General features: G+C 39.1%; 1 protein-coding gene across 1 annotated transcript in view; it reads left to right on the top strand.

Moving 5' to 3' along the window:
- The window catches only part of DNAH6 (dynein axonemal heavy chain 6), a 162,974-nt gene that overhangs the window by 99,749 nt on the left and 46,061 nt on the right, over positions 1-17,164 (top strand). Inside the window, exons 51-58 of the mRNA XM_067553417.1 lie at positions 20-255; positions 1,872-2,133; positions 2,946-3,069; positions 3,659-3,855; positions 4,293-4,496; positions 6,039-6,164; positions 11,799-11,963; positions 13,895-13,962. Coding sequence (XP_067409518.1) covers positions 20-255; positions 1,872-2,133; positions 2,946-3,069; positions 3,659-3,855; positions 4,293-4,496; positions 6,039-6,164; positions 11,799-11,963; positions 13,895-13,962 — 1,382 coding nt within the window. The remainder of the gene's footprint in view (positions 1-19; positions 256-1,871; positions 2,134-2,945; positions 3,070-3,658; positions 3,856-4,292; positions 4,497-6,038; positions 6,165-11,798; positions 11,964-13,894; positions 13,963-17,164) is intronic.

A 17,164-nucleotide genomic window follows, 5' to 3' on the forward strand; every position in this document is an offset into this window, starting at 1 on the left:
CTGCACATCTGGTTTTGAGGTTCGTCGTGTTGTTCAAGAAGATGAAGCTATTGCAAAAGTGAAAGCGGAAGAGACTCAGGCAATTGCTGATGATGCTCAACGGGATCTGGATGAAGCCCTCCCAGCTTTGGAGGCTGCAAACAAAGCTCTTGACTCTTTGGATAAAGCGGATATATCTGAAATTAGAGTTTTTACCAAGCCTCCAGATCTTGTCATGACTGTCATGGAAGCTATCTCCATTCTTTTAAATGCAAAGTAAGCCATTCAGAGCTTTGTAGTACTTTGTTTTAATTTATTTTAATCCATTAGTTATTAATCTTTTGATTTAGTTTTTTATTTGGTTTTTCTCCCCCCTCCCCCTGGCTCTTCCTTAGTGAAATGTTTTGTATAATGGTACCTACTTCGACAGTAAGTTCACAGGAAAACTACACTAATGTGGAGAATATCTTTGGTTGGTTGAATCAGAGTGTTGTCTCTTTGACAGCTGAAGTCACAACTGCTTAGCTTTGCGGGTCTCTCACACAAAATACCTCCTACGCTCTTCTCAAAAAAATACCATCATCCACTATGATGCGGTGTTTACGTTCATGAAAGAGATGGACCTGAACCAAAACCCTAGGTCAAAACACCCTGGTACTTTGGGGAAGTTCAAATCTGGATTGGCATTTATAGTTTGTAACTGGTCTCGTTCGCCGTAGGGGGCTTGACTAAAACCTCATGTTAAAGTTTGAGAACCAGTTCCAAACTTTGTGTCTTGGTCCATCGCTAATTGCTAGTAACAGACCACATGTATTCTTTGTAATCAGATCTGAAGTAGAAGAAAAAACAAGACTAAATTTATAGGGTTACATTTAATTCTGCATGATATACTATGTTACAAGCAATTATTTGATAAGAATTTCCAAAATCCCTAATGATGTCAGCTTTGATGAACTTGGGTCAAAGTCTAGTTTCTTGAAGCATAAAGTGGTATGCCTCAAGCAATGGAGCAATTAATGTCCAAAGAGGATCTAGAGATTTATTACATCAATAAGATATCATAACAAAATAATGAAAAGCTATATTTTAGATAATGATCCTGAAATACCTGGTATGGTAAACAATCCACATTTCAAAAACTGAGCATTCCACAGGTCAAATTCTCCCCTTTTATAGAATATTGGAGTATTTTTTACTTAAAGCATAAGTACCTTCCAGTTTTTTTTAGTCAGAACTGTATGGATTTTAAAGCTTAACTATAAATAAAGTAGTTTTTTTAAAATAAACCAAATGTGTTATTTAATTTGAGATTGAGTTACCTGTTAGTAAGCCTCCTCTCACTTCTACTCTGAGAATTTCTCACTGAGCTCTTGGAGGCTGCTTTTTGAACTCTGAAGAGACTGGTCCTCCTGTCGTCTTTTGCTGATGATGGTTTCTTAGCAGATAGCTTATAGCGCCCATTCAGCTAGAGAAGTAGCAGGTTTGGCAGCCTGCCTTTGTAATCTCTCCATAGATTAGTTGAAATCCACAGAGGTGCTACCTGTGAAAGCATGAATTGAATTACAAAGCATTAATCTCTGGGCAATAAGTGCCAATTTGGAGCAGCAGAGCTACAGTCTCCTTGTAATAGCACTTCGTAGCCTTCCTCCGGAGGCCTAGCCCTTTGCTTACATGTGTATTACAAAGAAGATTTATTCTATACCACATTTATGTTAATTACATGTGATATAGAAAGTAAATGATGTTGCTATGTTTTTATCAAGCACTGGTTGTGGTTAAGCTCTTCAAAATACTGTACAAAGCAAGATGAAGTGGTCTGAAAAGTGTGAATTTAAAGATCATGTTCTCAGGGCAAGTCTTTCTAAAATTATGTTGTTATTATTTTCTTTCAGGCCTGACTGGGCAGCAGCAAAACAGCTCCTTGGAGATTCTAATTTCCTCAAAAAACTTTTAGAATATGATAAAGAAAATATAAAGCCTCAGATATTGTTAAAGCTTCAGAAATATATAAATAACCCAGATTTTGTGCCTGAAAAAGTAGAGAAGGTGTCCAAGGCATGTAGGTCTATGTGTATGTGGGTGAGAGCCATGGATTTATACTCTAGGGTTGTCAAAGAAGTTGAACCAAAGAGGCAAAAGTTAAATGCTGCACAGGTATGTGTCTATATCACTAATGTCTTTTATTTGTTAGAATGCTTACTTTGATGATTTTATTAGTATTTTTGTTGCGGTAGCGCCCAGAAGTCCCAGTCCTGGATCAGGACCCGTTTTGTTGAACATTGCACACAGATCAAAGACCAGTTCCTACTCCAAAGAGCTTATGGTCTAAGTAACAGAATCTTTTTCATCCAGTATTGTTATTTTAACTCTTTGTCCAAATCCAGCAGAAAGTAACCTCTGAAACTGCTGTACTGCCCTGCTACAGAAGCTACTTCTAATTTCAAGGATGACATATCCTCTCCCTACTATTTATAAATGCTGAATTAAGCATCATCTATGGTCACTCCATTCATGGGGTAGAATCAGCACATGGGACAATCAGGTATTTGCACATGACATAGTCAGCCTTGGTAAAACCAGGTGACAAAACACGAGTCATCTGAGGATGAATTTTCAAAGAGCTGTGGTCCAAGGGAGACTTTCCCCAGCTATTGGTCCTGAGTCAATGTTCAGCCAATGCTCAATTTACAGCAGAGACTAGAGTGCCTGACACTTTCATACCCTACTCCCTAGAAAAATGGTGAAGGCACTTATCATGAAAATGCCATTTTATTAATAGGACAAAAATGTTCTGGTTTAAAGCCATATTTTTCAAAAAGGCTCCATGTTCATAGGTAGGCAGCTGAATAAGTGACCTGATTTTCAAAAGTCTTTGATACAGGCCAGTTCCATTGACTTCACTTCTTCTAAAAATCAGGCCACCAGGTTTGAAAGCCTTGGTCTAAATGTTTACGTTACATTCTTAGGTTGAGCTTGATGCTACCATGGCCACCCTTCGAGACAAGCAAAGAAAATTAAAACAGGTGGAGGATCAGATACAGGCATTACAAGACCAGTATGAAAGAAGCCTTGAAGAAAAAGAGAGCCTTGGTATGTGATTTCTCTTGAAGTCATTAAAGAATTAAATTATCTTTCATTTCCACGACTCCACTATACAGCTAGCTGGATCAGGGTAAATTAGCTAGCCCTAATCCAGACAGTCTCATACTACACACAATACCAGTACAGTGGTATGGAAATTAATATGTATATCAGTAGGACTCCTGCAAAGGGATCAAACACATGATTTACTAGTGCTCTGTCTCCCCACAGTACTGTGATAAGGAGATGCTAAAACTGCTTCCAACAGTTAGGCTTGTGACTATTCTTTCAGGTAGCTTCAACTGGAGCAACCTGATTCTGTTAGCCTGTGATGATAATAACATAGCAGGATGATTGCAAAAAGTTGTGCTGGGAGTTTAATGAGGTCAGGACGTGTTCATGGACCATAGTCCTGTCCTGAGGTACCCAATGAATAAGCCAAAAAGAGGTTTGTCAGGGAGACCACTGTGGAACTTAAGGCTAGAAGAAAGCGTATGAGGAGAAGGAGGCTAAAATAGAAAGTAAGGGAAAAGAGTATTAGAAACAAAAATTGGCTTTTCCATAATAATCACAGGCCAATAATTGTATAACTGTTTAGCAAGGACCATGGCACTTACTCAAGCTCGCCTCACTAGAGCTGGAAAGCTTACAGCTGCATTAGGAGATGAACAAATTCGGTGGGAAGAGAGCATCAGGAATTTTGAAGATGAGATTTCCAACATCATAGGGAATGTGTTCATAGCAGCTGCGTGTGTTGCCTACTATGGGGCTTTTACCGCACTTTACAGGCAACTGGTGAGTAAAAATTATCTTTCTTCTTTTTTTTCTTCATAATGTGCTTGTGAAAGGTACCAAACTGACTTCGCTGTAACTGAATTGCTCTGACCACTGAACAGGTACAATATCATAGTGGCAGTCTAAGCAGCCTCCCACAACTGCATTAATGATCCTCACCCTTGCTGTCCAGAGTTCAGTTCTAATAAATATTAAGACATTAGTGACAATTGTGAAGAGTGTAGGGTTATTATTAATGCAAGACAAGGACACTTGTCTATTCTGAAATGAACTAAAGCCACTCACTTGTCCCCTCCTAAGCAATCAAGCAGCCATCCAATGATTATAACTTTTAATTACTACCAACTAGTGTCCAACAGGTTATTGTTACAATTCCCATTAAGTAATATAATCTCCTATACATTTCTTTTTACAACTAATCTCTCTCTCTATCTCAGTTGATAGATTGCTGGATCAAGAAATGTCAGAATCTAGAGATTCCTATCAATCCTGACTTCAGTCTTATAAACATTTTGGGAGATCCCTATGAAATTCGCCAGTGGAACACGGATGGGTTACCACGTGACTATGTCTCTACCGAGAATGGGATTCTTGTGACTCGGGGGCGCCGCTGGCCACTGATGATTGACCCCCAGGATCAGGTGAGCACTGATGGTAAACTGTACTGGTGCAGCTTTCTTTCCAACAATTCAACTCATCTGTAAGTTTTTGACTCAAACAGTTCTAACACTGATACCTTTTTCTTTGTTGGTTTGGGGCCAGAGCCTCAGTTTGTGCAATTCAACATACTTCAGTGGAGCTATGGTGATTAACACCAGCTGAGGATTTGGCCCATACATTTTAAATATGAGACCTGTGATTAAAAAAACCCCCATGATGGTGTTCAAGTAATGCATGTACTCTAATTTAACATTCTCATTCCAATCAAAATGGGAATAGGTTTAAAATAATTAATAGAGTACTATGAATCTTTACCAAGAGGTTTTAAACTATAAATAACATGAAAATTACTGTGCAGAATGTATGATATTAGAAACTCTCTGCAATATGAAAAATGTAAGATGTATTGATAACAGATGAAAAACACAGCTTTGTGTCCAGTTTTCATTAAAGGTCCAGAGATGAGTCACAAAGAAGGTGGAAGCTATGAAAGGAGTTTCATACAATGAAAGACTGTGAAGACTATAAAAAGAGGGAAGAAAAAACTGAATAAACCTGCCTCACAATTAGTGTTTATTTTATGCTAAAACTTTCGCCACGTTTTTGTGGTTTTCTGAGTCCACTTAATTGATCTAGTCTTAAACATCCATTGACAAACAGCCAATTTTGATAGGACAATTCCCTGCGTTGTTCACTCCCTTTCCCTAAAGTGTGATTATTGCAAGAGGTAGGTGAGCACAATGAAAGAATTTAGAATGAAAAATCTTTTACAATTTAATTTTTACATTTAAAATATTCCAAAACTAAATCCACTATTAATTTTTTTAGGGTCCAATGGTGTCTGCATGGGTATTTCTTCCTTCTTCACTCAGTCCCGCAGCACCATCCTTTCCTCTCCCCCAGACATCATAGAGGTCTCTCTTCATGGTCTGATCTCCCTGTTGGTGGAGAGGGGCTGCTGACTAAATGGGCCAGAAACATGGGTGGATCAGATGAGCACAGGGATTGCTCCTTCCTAGTGCACAACTCATCTTAAAGGGGGCGAATAGGAGGCTGATTCCTGCTCTCCACACCAACCTTGGGTGCACCAGGAAGAGTAATCTATGCACCACACAATGGTTATAATCCCATTGGGAGAGGGACAGTGGCCTCTGATGGATAGTCCCTCTTAGAGCTTCCCTTGGTGTGGTGCTGCCTCATACTACTCCCTGAAATGATTCTATGCCTTAAATGGAACAATCTGGACCTATAAAGGCCAATATAATAGCAACAGTACCAGCACAGTTGAATATCACACTGTGTAGTGTAAAAGCCATTGCTTTTACAGAGACAAGTGAAAACCTTATTTTCTGGTGATGATTTGTCAGAAGTAAAGGGTTAGTGCAATTAATTCACATTTCCTGATCAAAGCAGTGGTCTTGAGAATTGGACTTCTGAATATTGAGGCAAACTTGCTAATTAACCTTCTGGTCAAATGTGACACTTAGCCAATCTTAGTGATAACTCTGTTATTTCCTACATAGGCAAATCGGTGGATAAGAAACAAAGAAACGAAATATGGTTTAAAGATAATTAAGCTTACTGACTCTGGTTTCCTACGTACACTTGAGAATGCTATTAGACTGGGTTTACCTGTTCTTCTAGAAGAGGTGTGTATCTTTCATTCATAAACTTATATTATTATCATTTTATTTCTATCTCTTTTAATATGTTGTAATCAAAATTTTCTTCTATGAACTTCAGTTTTTTCTAGCCACAAAATCCCAGAGTTATATTATTCTTTCCAGAGAAATGTCAGCTAAAAATAAAGAAATAAAGGCCTGTTTGGTAAATATGGCTATTCAAAAAGCAAAACAAAAGCTCTCTATAATTCATAAAAAACTCCAGGAGAAGTTCATTCTATTACATGATAATCTAAAAAATACATTATGGAGTCACATGTTCTTGCTTTTTTTCCCTTGGCGATCCTGCATTCCATTTGAACTTTCACGTGGGTGGTATCTAGCCAGAGGAGATTTTTTTTTTTTAATCAGACAAGGTGGTTTTGAAACATTTGAAAAAAATGTTCTTACTTTCTGAAAAATCTACTGTCACGTTTTGTAATTTCATATCACTAAATGGCTTGCTATACAAACATTACATCAGTTTTATTTGTTAGTCCTGGACAAGATATAGGGCCAGATTCTCAGTCCCATTGTGCTCTTAAATTTGGTCTACGTGGCCATTTGGGGATTCCCCAGAGGCTGCTTTAATTTATGTTTCAATTATTTCAATCAATACATTCAATCATTGAATCTGTAGTAGCCGTGTGTTGGGCAGAGATCCATAGTAAACTCAGAAGAAATTTGCAAATCCCTTTGTCTTTCATAAAGCAATGTAAGATAGCTCTTCAACTTTCACAGAAGCCTCCTTTGGTAGGACGGTGTTTAATTCATTTCTCCACACCTCAAAAAAAGCCTCCGTTTCCTAGGGCCAAAATATGGATTGTTTATTTTTATAGTCATCTTTTTCTTTCCCTCTCTCTGAGAATCTAATTACATGTCACTTCCCTGACTAAAGGGCCAGTGTAGATGTTAGGGTGCAGTATGGGAAAATTGTTAATTTTAAAAGGTATTTTCTTTGATTAACATCTTCACTAGTCTGTCACTCATCAAAAAATATGTACATAACTGAAAGGCATGTCTGTTCTGGGTGCATGTTACAAAATTCATTCAGACCTAAGTGAAGCTGAAGTTAGAATTTCACTGGTGTTAACCTTGTTTGAGAAATTATTTATACACATAGAACCTCAGAGTTACGAACACCTTAGGAATGGAGGTTGTTCGTAACTCTGAACAAAACATTATGGCTGTTCTTTCAAAAGTTTATAACTGAACATTGACTTAATACAGCGTTTAAACTTTACTGTGCAGAGGAAAATTCTGCTTTCCCTGTATTTTTTTTTTAGTCGTTTACGATTAAACACAGTAGTGTACTGTATTTGCCTTTTTTTTTTTTTTTTTTTTTTTTGTCTTGTCTCTACTTCTGCCTAATTCCATACATCCAGTTCCAAATGAGGTGAGTGGTTGACTGGTCAGTTCTCAGTTCGTAACTCTGGTGTTAGTAACTCTGAGATTTGGGAGTACATAAGTGATGGTACTGCCAAGTGCATAAATTGCTAGGCAATGTGTTCAGCTGCCAATCACTGCAGAGGGGATAGTATGGAACAGAGGACTAATGGGGATGGTAATCACAGAAAGGAAATGATCATATAATACATTTTTCCATTCTGCCCATCCAGAGTTGATTATGCCTTAAGAATTAAGTGAGTTTAAACTCAGGACTTTTTGAGTAAAATATCCCTCCCCTGAGTGTAAGATTTTATTGTGCTTGAATAATTCAATACTGAATTAATTTTTAAACTTCAGACTTGCTATAGACTTTTTACTAAGCCTGGCTCAAACATGCTTTTTTTCCCTTTGCACAAGCACTAAAATCACCCATGACAAAGTGTCTGGGGCTATAGTGCATGTATCATGACAGTGGTGTCACAGAACTTTAGTTTACTCAGCAGGAATAACTGTCCAATATGTGAGTTACCCAGCAATTTCTTTTAAAGTGACAGCAATACCTACAGCTTGTTCATTGATATATTTAAGCCTCAGTTATAATATTTTCATTTAGCCTATAGACAGCTATTTCTTGAATCCCATAGGCATATAAGAGGAGCTATTCCTAGATCATCTGGCCCAATGCTGAGACTTTAAGCACTCAGTACACATTGACTCAGAGACCAAGGTACTGATTTGTGTAGCATTCAGGATCAGTAAGCTGCAGGAAAGAAAAAGATATAAATAAATGAATTTCAACTAATGTGTACTATGTTTGTAAGTTTTCAATACCAGAGGTAAAAATTCAATGCTGTATTCATTGACATGCTATATTTGGCACTGGGATCTGATGATTCATGACTCACTGGACATTCAAATGTATATCTTTATTTTGATGTATTTTCTTACTTTCTAAAATGTGCATCTTAAAAATCTCTGTGATCATTATTTAAAAAAAAAAAAAAAACAGCAACAACATACTATGTCCAGTAGCTAATGGATAATGGAAAATATATCTTTGTTTTACATTAACAAATGTAACAAAAAGTCACATACCCAATTAAAGACTTCCTAAGACACACTCAACCATTCCTTTCAGCAAAGTGCAAGATAAACATATACTCCCTGCACTATCCTCTGAAAGTCAGTAAACTCACCAAAGTGGGGGAGTCAGATCAAGAGCTAAGGGCCATCAACTGTGTATACTCTGCTCCCATCCCCAGATGTACAAATACTGGGATTATGCAGTGTAGTTGTAGTCCCAGGATATTAGTGACACCAGGTAAGTGAGGTAATATCTTATTGGACCAACTTCTTGTCTCCCAAATATCTGGACTGTCAGTTTAAGTCCCAGTCCATCTCAAATGTCATGTTAAAGAATGAAAAGAAAGACAGTTTCTAATTTACAGAGGACCCAAGCTATAAAAGGCTTTACCAGATTGCCACAAAAACAAATTGGCCAGCTAATGCAGTTTTTCAAGTACAGGTGTAATGTGCTTCTTTGCAAAAGTAACTTGAAGCAAGCAAACCACTGGCTTTTGCACTAACCAAGTTTTCCTTGTGCTCATCAAATGTTGCTGAAAGTACAGCATGTTGCAGTAATCAAATCTGCAGGCAACAAAGGCATGAATAACTGTACTGAGATCCATGTCCAAAAGAAAGTCACATTCTTCTCAATGAGCATAGATGAAAAAAGCACACCTGGCCTTCCCTGCTATCTGATCATCCAGTATCAATCAGGGATTCAATATGGAACCCCGAGATCTTCATGTTGAGTAACAAAAAAATAGTTATATTCTCTAAACCAAGGGACAGATGGCATCCTTGCATTTTCCTGTTGTTATAGAATAAACAGCAGGATCTTATTCAGGGGGACAAGCCACACACACACACACACACACACACACACACACACACACACACACACACACACACACACACACACACACACACACACACACACACACACACACACACACACACACACACACACACACACACACACACACACACACACACACACACACACACTCACACACACGAGTTCTACAAAGATGAACTATAGTTACCAGCCTCAGTTGCTCGTGTTAGTCGACTGGCCAGGTGGTTAAGACATGGGGGAGGAAGCAGGGGTCTGTTGGTGCGCACCGATGCTCCTGGAGGATGACTATAGAACCAAACCCAAAGTCCTTATCTTTTCATCCCCTTTTAATAGGGATAAGCTCTTTTGCCACTTTGTGAGTTCTGCTTCATCATCTGCATCTGCATCCTGGTGTGATTATTAATCACCCACGTTTTGCCAGCATGACCATCTATTCACACCCTAATCTCTTAACATTTACTTAAAACTTGTAATGGAAGACGCAAGTGTCCTTCAGAAACAATAACATTTCTGTTTATCTAAAACATTCACTACTCTTACAAAACATCCTCATTTAACATTGAATCTTTCTGTTTCAGAACATTTGCTGATATTATTTTAAGCAGTGATCTTAAAACATGTGTACTTCTACAATAGCAACCGTTTCACGAAATGATCTTTGGTAACTTTACAAACAGAATAATCAAGACCAAATGTTAGTTTCGGACAAACAGATGGTGGTTTCAAAACAACCTCATCAATAGTGAACAGATCACCCTACATGCCCAAAACGCAAAGCCTCACAGAGACTGCTGTGGTGGTTTGTCACATACCAAAAGAATAAGTGTATTTCACATAGACTCAAAATACCAGAATCATGCTTTGGGCCTACACTGTGACTGCTATATGTATAGTCCTCAGTAAAGAATTTAATTATATGTTTCACTACTTTGCAAAATAGGATTGATGTAGTACATGTTGAAATGTTCTGTTGAATTGGGAACATAATTCCACCAAGTTTACTGTTTCTGGTTCCCATAGTATAATGATTTTCTGTCTTGACTATACCCAATCAGAGATACAGGAAGAGCACCTGGGCCCATAATACAGATAATAAGGAGTAGTGAAAGTGGACAAGATAATCCCTTTATTGGACTCAGTCCTGTACTGAGCACTCTTCAACAAAACACTAAAAGCATGTGCTTAAGGTTAAATTTACATGCATTACAGGACTGGGCTAGAGTGCTCAATATTTTCCAGGATGAGCCCATTAAGTCTTTGCAAGTGAGGGTATTTTTATCCTTCCTATATTTCGATTGCATTTTGGAAATAAAGTTGTCATTAACATACTGTTTCTAAAGGGACATGACTAGTTTTTAAATTGCATGCCTTTTTTTCCTCATTTTTTTGCTAGCGTACCAAAAGGAAATGTGGTTGAACATATGCAGATTACCCACCGTGAGATTGGAATTTTGTGACCAGCAAAAAAATTAGGCCCAAATCCTGCAAAGACTTTAGCCATAGGCGTACGCACAGGATGTGCCCAGGCACAGCCTAACGTAGGTGCATCATAGAGACCTTTTGTATTCGTGCCACGTTCAATTCAAATGTTGCCCGCCAGCGGAGTTGAGTTTGACACCTCTCATTACCTGGGTGCACACCCTAAGGAAATGTGCTGCGCATGCCTATGACTTTAGCATATACATAACTTTATGTACCTGACTCACCCATTGCCTACAGTGTGCCTATTCATGTGTGTGAAGTTATGCATGTGTTTAAATCTTTGTAGGATCAGAGCCTAGTATTGTATTTACCGTTCTCATGTTAGTAAAGAATATTTTCTTATATCTCTTTGCATTGTTTTCTACATATGCACCCATGTGTTTGCTTTAGCACTGTCTAAATTCAGTTACATCATTGATTTGTGCTCTGAGATAGTTCTGCAGTAAAATATGTAGACTTTCTCCTGTTTAAAAAGCAAAGCATAATTTGGAGTGTGTTTTAATATCAGTGGGATTTCGGCACCTAACTCTACTAGGCTCGTTTTGAAAATTCAGCCATATCCTATAACAAACATTAGAAAAACAGTGATAAGTGAACAGAAGAACATTATTGGGACCATCTTTTTGTTCTGTGTTTGTACAGCACCTATCACAATGGCATCCTGCTCATGACTAGTGCTCCTAGCCACTACAGCAATACAAATAATAAACAATTATATTCTCCTTCTATAGAGTGGATAGTGTTAATTTAATTTTGCATTTTAGTAATGAAGTATTTACGTTACCAGTTACATGTAGAAAATACTTTACATCTGTTTTCTTTTTCTAAAGCTGAAGGAAACCTTGGACCCTGCTCTGGAGCCTGTTCTTTTGAAACAGACCTTTATTTCTGGTGGAAGAATGCTTATTCACCTTGGAGATTCTGACATTGATTATGACAGAAACTTTAGGTTCTACATGACAACTAAAGTACCAAATCCACACTACCTTCCAGAGGTACGATGCTGCATTCCTAATCAATACCATACAAATCATAATCATTATTAGGAGGACATTATCAGCTTCTGTTGGCCCACATTATTGCAGACCTTTCCAAGTCTCACCTGGTATTTTTTATAATTAAAGTTTTAAAACAGGTGAAAAATAAGAAAAAACCCTGTCCTTTCATTTCATGAGTGAATGTAGCACAGTAGAGACCAACATGGCTGTCCTAGCGTATGTGAAAGCATTCATGGAGTTACCAACCATTCTGACAAAGGGTTGTTCCAGCTGCACAGCATTCATCACCAGGGCTGAGTCATGCTTCAGGGCTCAACTGTTTCATTGTGTCCCATGTTGAAGGTTCAGAATACAGGGCCACTAAGAATGGTTCTGTGTGTCTGTTGTTGGAGTCTATGTGGAAACTTCCAGAATATACCGCCATCTGGAGAGGAGAGCTGTGTCGCTCAGCTTCTCTAGTAAATACTAACAACATGACAGCATGGCTTGCAGTGAATACCATCATTCACTGATGGACAAACTGTATGGCCCATTTGAAGGACTTGTGGAGGATACTCCCACCAGGCTTTCTTAGGAGATCCTGCTGTCTGAAAGGGGGTTATTTCGTTAGTGTTTCCTTTGAAAATCCACTACTGGTCAGATTCTCCATCATCAGCTCCCTCCCAAAAACCACTGCAACAAAGGTAGCACAGTTAATAGGTTTTCCAAGAAAATGTACAGTTGTCTATCCCTTGCTAGACAGCTATGGGGTTTAGCCGGATGTCGGATGGTGTAGGACTGTATTTTGTATTTATATGCTGTATCATCCAGTTTCCACACACAGTATCAGCTGCATTTTGAAACCTTTTTGAAAATCAGGGAATCTGTTGAAGTGCCTAATAGTAGAAACCCAAATTTGAAAAGATGCACTGTGAGCTACATGGACCAGGGTATAAGGGGACGTCCATTCTGAGCCTGGTTCTTATGTTGACTTGGAGTCTGACAGTAGCCAAGTCACCTAACCCCTCTGTACCTCAGTTCATTTTACAGTCAGAGAAAATTACAGCTGCCCAGATATGCCTCATGGTCTAAAGGACAAAGAACTGGGGTGGAAACCGGGAATTTAGGACTTCATTCTATTCCAAACTGTAGGCAATTGATCATAATCATTCCTTGTTCCTATGTAGCACTTTAAAGGCATGTTTTATTTATGTTCACAGCCCCCCTGAGAAAGAAAACTAAATTCCTTTTCTTACTACTCCAGCTTTTACGTAATTGCAGGCTGACTTTCAGAATTGCTGACCACCATAACTCCAATGACACTCGATGGGAAATGTTGCTGATCAGCACTTCTGAACATCCTGCCCTGCATGCTGAGATCAGCTTGTATGATTAGGCACTTGTATGTATTTAAACAGCTTTACACATATGCATGCCACATCTATCTTTAAGATCATTAATGCTGTTTCTTACTGTGCATGCACTAGGCTACATTTTCAAATATTCAGGACTTCTGTACTTCGTAGCCATGTTTTTTCAAACTTGCCATCACTCACACTAGTGATTACAGACTGGTTACATGTCAAATTCAAAATTTATAGTTTCAGCCTTTTTTGAGGTATGCCACTGGAAATAGTTACAAGAACAGTTATTTTTACAAAGTAAAAAACATGCTTTCATTTCATCCTCGCATCACTCCAAAAGTTTGCTTAAACTTTCCCAGAAAATCACTTTTGGACATAAACCAACCTGGTGATGTTTCAGCCCAAATGGAAATTTTTGAGTAAATTGTGAACAGCTGCAAATTGAAGTTTAGATTGGAAAAGCCTTCTCAGTCTTTACTATAGCTTCACTTTGTGTGACATTATTATTCTTAATTAAACCCCTTATTTTATTGTATTAACCTACATAGAAGTAATGTTTTGTCATTTGTTGTGCTTACTCTACAGGTGTGTATTAAAGTTACTATAATCAATTTCACTGTAACCAGATCTGGCCTAGAGGATCAGCTGCTAAGGTTTATAACTTTTATTCCCATTATTTATTTCACAGTAGTTGCTTTTAAATGTTTAAGATGACACAAGGATAAAATGAAAGAGGAAAACAATAAAGAAAAAGGTTTTTCCATATATTTATATAAATTACCAAGTCACAGTCGCTAGTAATTAAGGAAAACCTATTTCTTGCCTTAGTAAGCATGTTTTCTAAATCTTCTTATGCTGGGATAGATATGTAATTTTTCAAGTATTGCACTAGGCATCAGGTATTTATAACTCAGGATACATCATTACTTATATTTTTCTATTACTGTGTCTAAGAGGCTAGATTTAAAAATCATGGCCCACTATTTGACTTCAGGGGGAGCTGGATCAAGCCCATATAACAAGCATGGAACATGCATATGTGACATACTTGATATCGTTTATATGAACACCAAATGACAATACCCTAAATATACATTGGGTTATAAGACAAGATCAGACCTGCATTGTTTTTAAAGTGAGAAATATACCCAGAACACAGGGTTCTTCTTTGAGTTGGTGCAGACTTGTATTCCACTCAGGTGTGTCTGTGTCTGGTGTACTGAGCCAGAGAATGTTGCTTAGCAGTACCCATTGGAGCAGCGCTCATGCCTTTGGACCCTTATAGCCCCTCCCCCTCAGTTCCTTCTCACCACCCGCAGCTTGAATCAGCATACTTATGGTGTCTCACTTCATCACAGTGTTTCTCTAGTATTTACTGGAAATACTTAGTTAAGTTTAGTAGCGCCTTAGGATTTAGTTTAGCTTAGTGTAATTAGTAGAGTGTTAACCCAAGGTGATGCCTTCTCTGGCTTTTAAACATTGTCCCTCATGTGGTGTTGCTATCCCTAATAGTGACTCCCACACCTGTTGTGTATTGTGTCTTGGGGAAAGGTACATTAAGGAAAGGTGCTCCATCAATAAGTCATTTAAGAGAACGCACGTGGCAATGGACTTGTGTTTTGAGGCAGCACATTATGGATCATGTCATGAGGCCTGCTTCAGAGCTGGGGATCGCTATATATCATCAGGCCCCCTAGAGAGCCCCTGAGCCATTACTGATGAGGCTGCATGTACGGACTCGGATTCTTTGCCCAGGATGAAGAGGAATCATTCTTTTCCTCAGGGGACCATAAGACGGCGAACCCACAAAACAGGCCTAGTCTGCTCAAGAGTTCAGAGGAATTTCTCCTCCCTATCTAGGAGGAGTGCAGACTAGCAGCATTAGTCTTCCAGTATGTGGGATAGAGTGGGGCCGTCAACCCACTTTCCAGTACCAATGCCTGATTAATTAGACTCCATACTGTCAACTCCAGTACCATCCTGGGGGGCATCAGTGGAATCCAGTACCAATGACAATGGTGTCTGAATGAACAGTCTCTACACTACCAGTGTATCAGGCAGCAATGGAATTGCTGTGCCCATCTGTTCCTGATTTGCCACTTATTCAAGAAAATTTGACTGTTGTGGCTTCATCTTGGGTGTCCTCAGCACCTCCTGGACTGGTGGCTGACTTAGCATTATTGTCACCACAGTCATCTGCAGTGCTTCATACACAGGGCCTAGGCCCTGTTTGTTACCAAGGGCAGATGCTATCTTTGGTAACAACAATAATTCCAGCGCAGTCTACATCTGCAGGTCTGGTACCCACTTTATCTTTGGTACCAATGCCCAGTTTGGTACAGAGTAAGAGTGTGATACCTTTATCAGTACTCAAAGTGCCTTCAACTGTACCATCATTGGTGCGAATTAGGCCAGTATGTTGGACTGCAGATTATTCAGGTCGTTTATTGGTTCCATCTGGAGTGGCTCCTCCATTACTGCCAGATTGCTTGGAAGGGTCTTCAAGATCGAGGGTGGAAATGTCTCCCTCTCCTTTGCCTTTGCAGTACCACTCTGAGATTTTTCAAGACCTACTGGGGATCACCATTGGTACTGGGATTGGTTCCATTCCTTCTGTAGGGACAAATTTTCCAGGCCTAGCTCCTACCAGCCACTTATGAGGTATCCCTATCCACTGTGGCCTCCTAGGAATTTCTGGGTGGTTCCTCATTCAGCAAGGTCCTGATCGTCTGCTCAGTCCAGGGCTAGATCACTTGTTCCTCCGATGGTCTTTCCACATGAGCCACCTATGCTACAACCACAGACCAAGGGGGCTTTCTCAGACCTGGTTCAACCTGTTCAATCTGTTGATACAGTCAAATGTGTTACCACAAGAGATTCCAGTGGTTCCACTTCCTTCTGCTACCTCTTCACCAGATGATGCTACAATGCCCGAGTCCTCATCTCCGGAACTGGAGGATCTTAAATCTTATCATGACCTCCTGAGATGAATGGCATCAGCATTGGGTATTCAGGCTGAGTTTGTCCAGGAGAAGATCCAGAAGTTACTGGATATTCTTCAATCCTCAGCTCCCAAGAGAATCACTCTCTCTATAAATGAAGTGATTTTGGAGCTTGCCAAATCTCTGTAGAATACCCCAGCATCTATAGCACCCATGGCTAAGCATACTGAAGAGATATTGTGTCCCCATGCAAGGTTTCAAATATTTTCTCTCGCATCCACCTCCTAATTCCCTGATTGTGAATGAGACAAATGAGAGAGTATGGCAGGAGAGTTATAAATTTACACCTAAAAACATGGAGTCTAAAAGATTAAATCTGATTGGGAGAAAAGTGTTTTCGACCTTCTCATTGCAAATATACATTGCCACCCACCAAGTATTATTGTCTAAATATGACTTTATGAATTGGAATGTCAAGTTAGCAGACTCCTCCAGACATTTATTGCAGAGGGCTGTTTGGTGGCCAAGATAGTGTTTACAGTCAGCACTGGATGTAGCAGATATTCCTTGCAGATTTATGGCTTCAGCTGTTGATAATGAGGATGGCCACAGGGCTATAAAAATCCAGCATAGCTCCTGAAGCTCAACAGATCATAGAGGATTTACCATTTCTGAGAAAACTGATGAGACTTTGAATTCTTTTAAGGGCTTCCGAGCTACTTTACAGTCTTCAGGGGGTTTATTCCTACACCCCAAAGAGATGTCATTTTGTAGGCCAGCAACAACACCAGCAATATCGCGCTGAGTGATACTTTCACCAGGCATTCTACCCTGCTAGGCTATAAGACTTCCTCAGAAAAGGACATCACAGAGGAGAAGATCTTCTGAATCTAGTTTTAGACAACCAGCCCAT

The sequence above is a fragment of the Emydura macquarii genome, unplaced genomic scaffold (genome assembly GCF_026122565.2).
Source record: "Emydura macquarii macquarii isolate MOO-44397 ecotype Brisbane River unplaced genomic scaffold, CSIRO-AGI_Emac_v2 contig_1451, whole genome shotgun sequence".
Lineage (NCBI taxonomy): Eukaryota > Metazoa > Chordata > Testudines > Chelidae > Emydura > Emydura macquarii.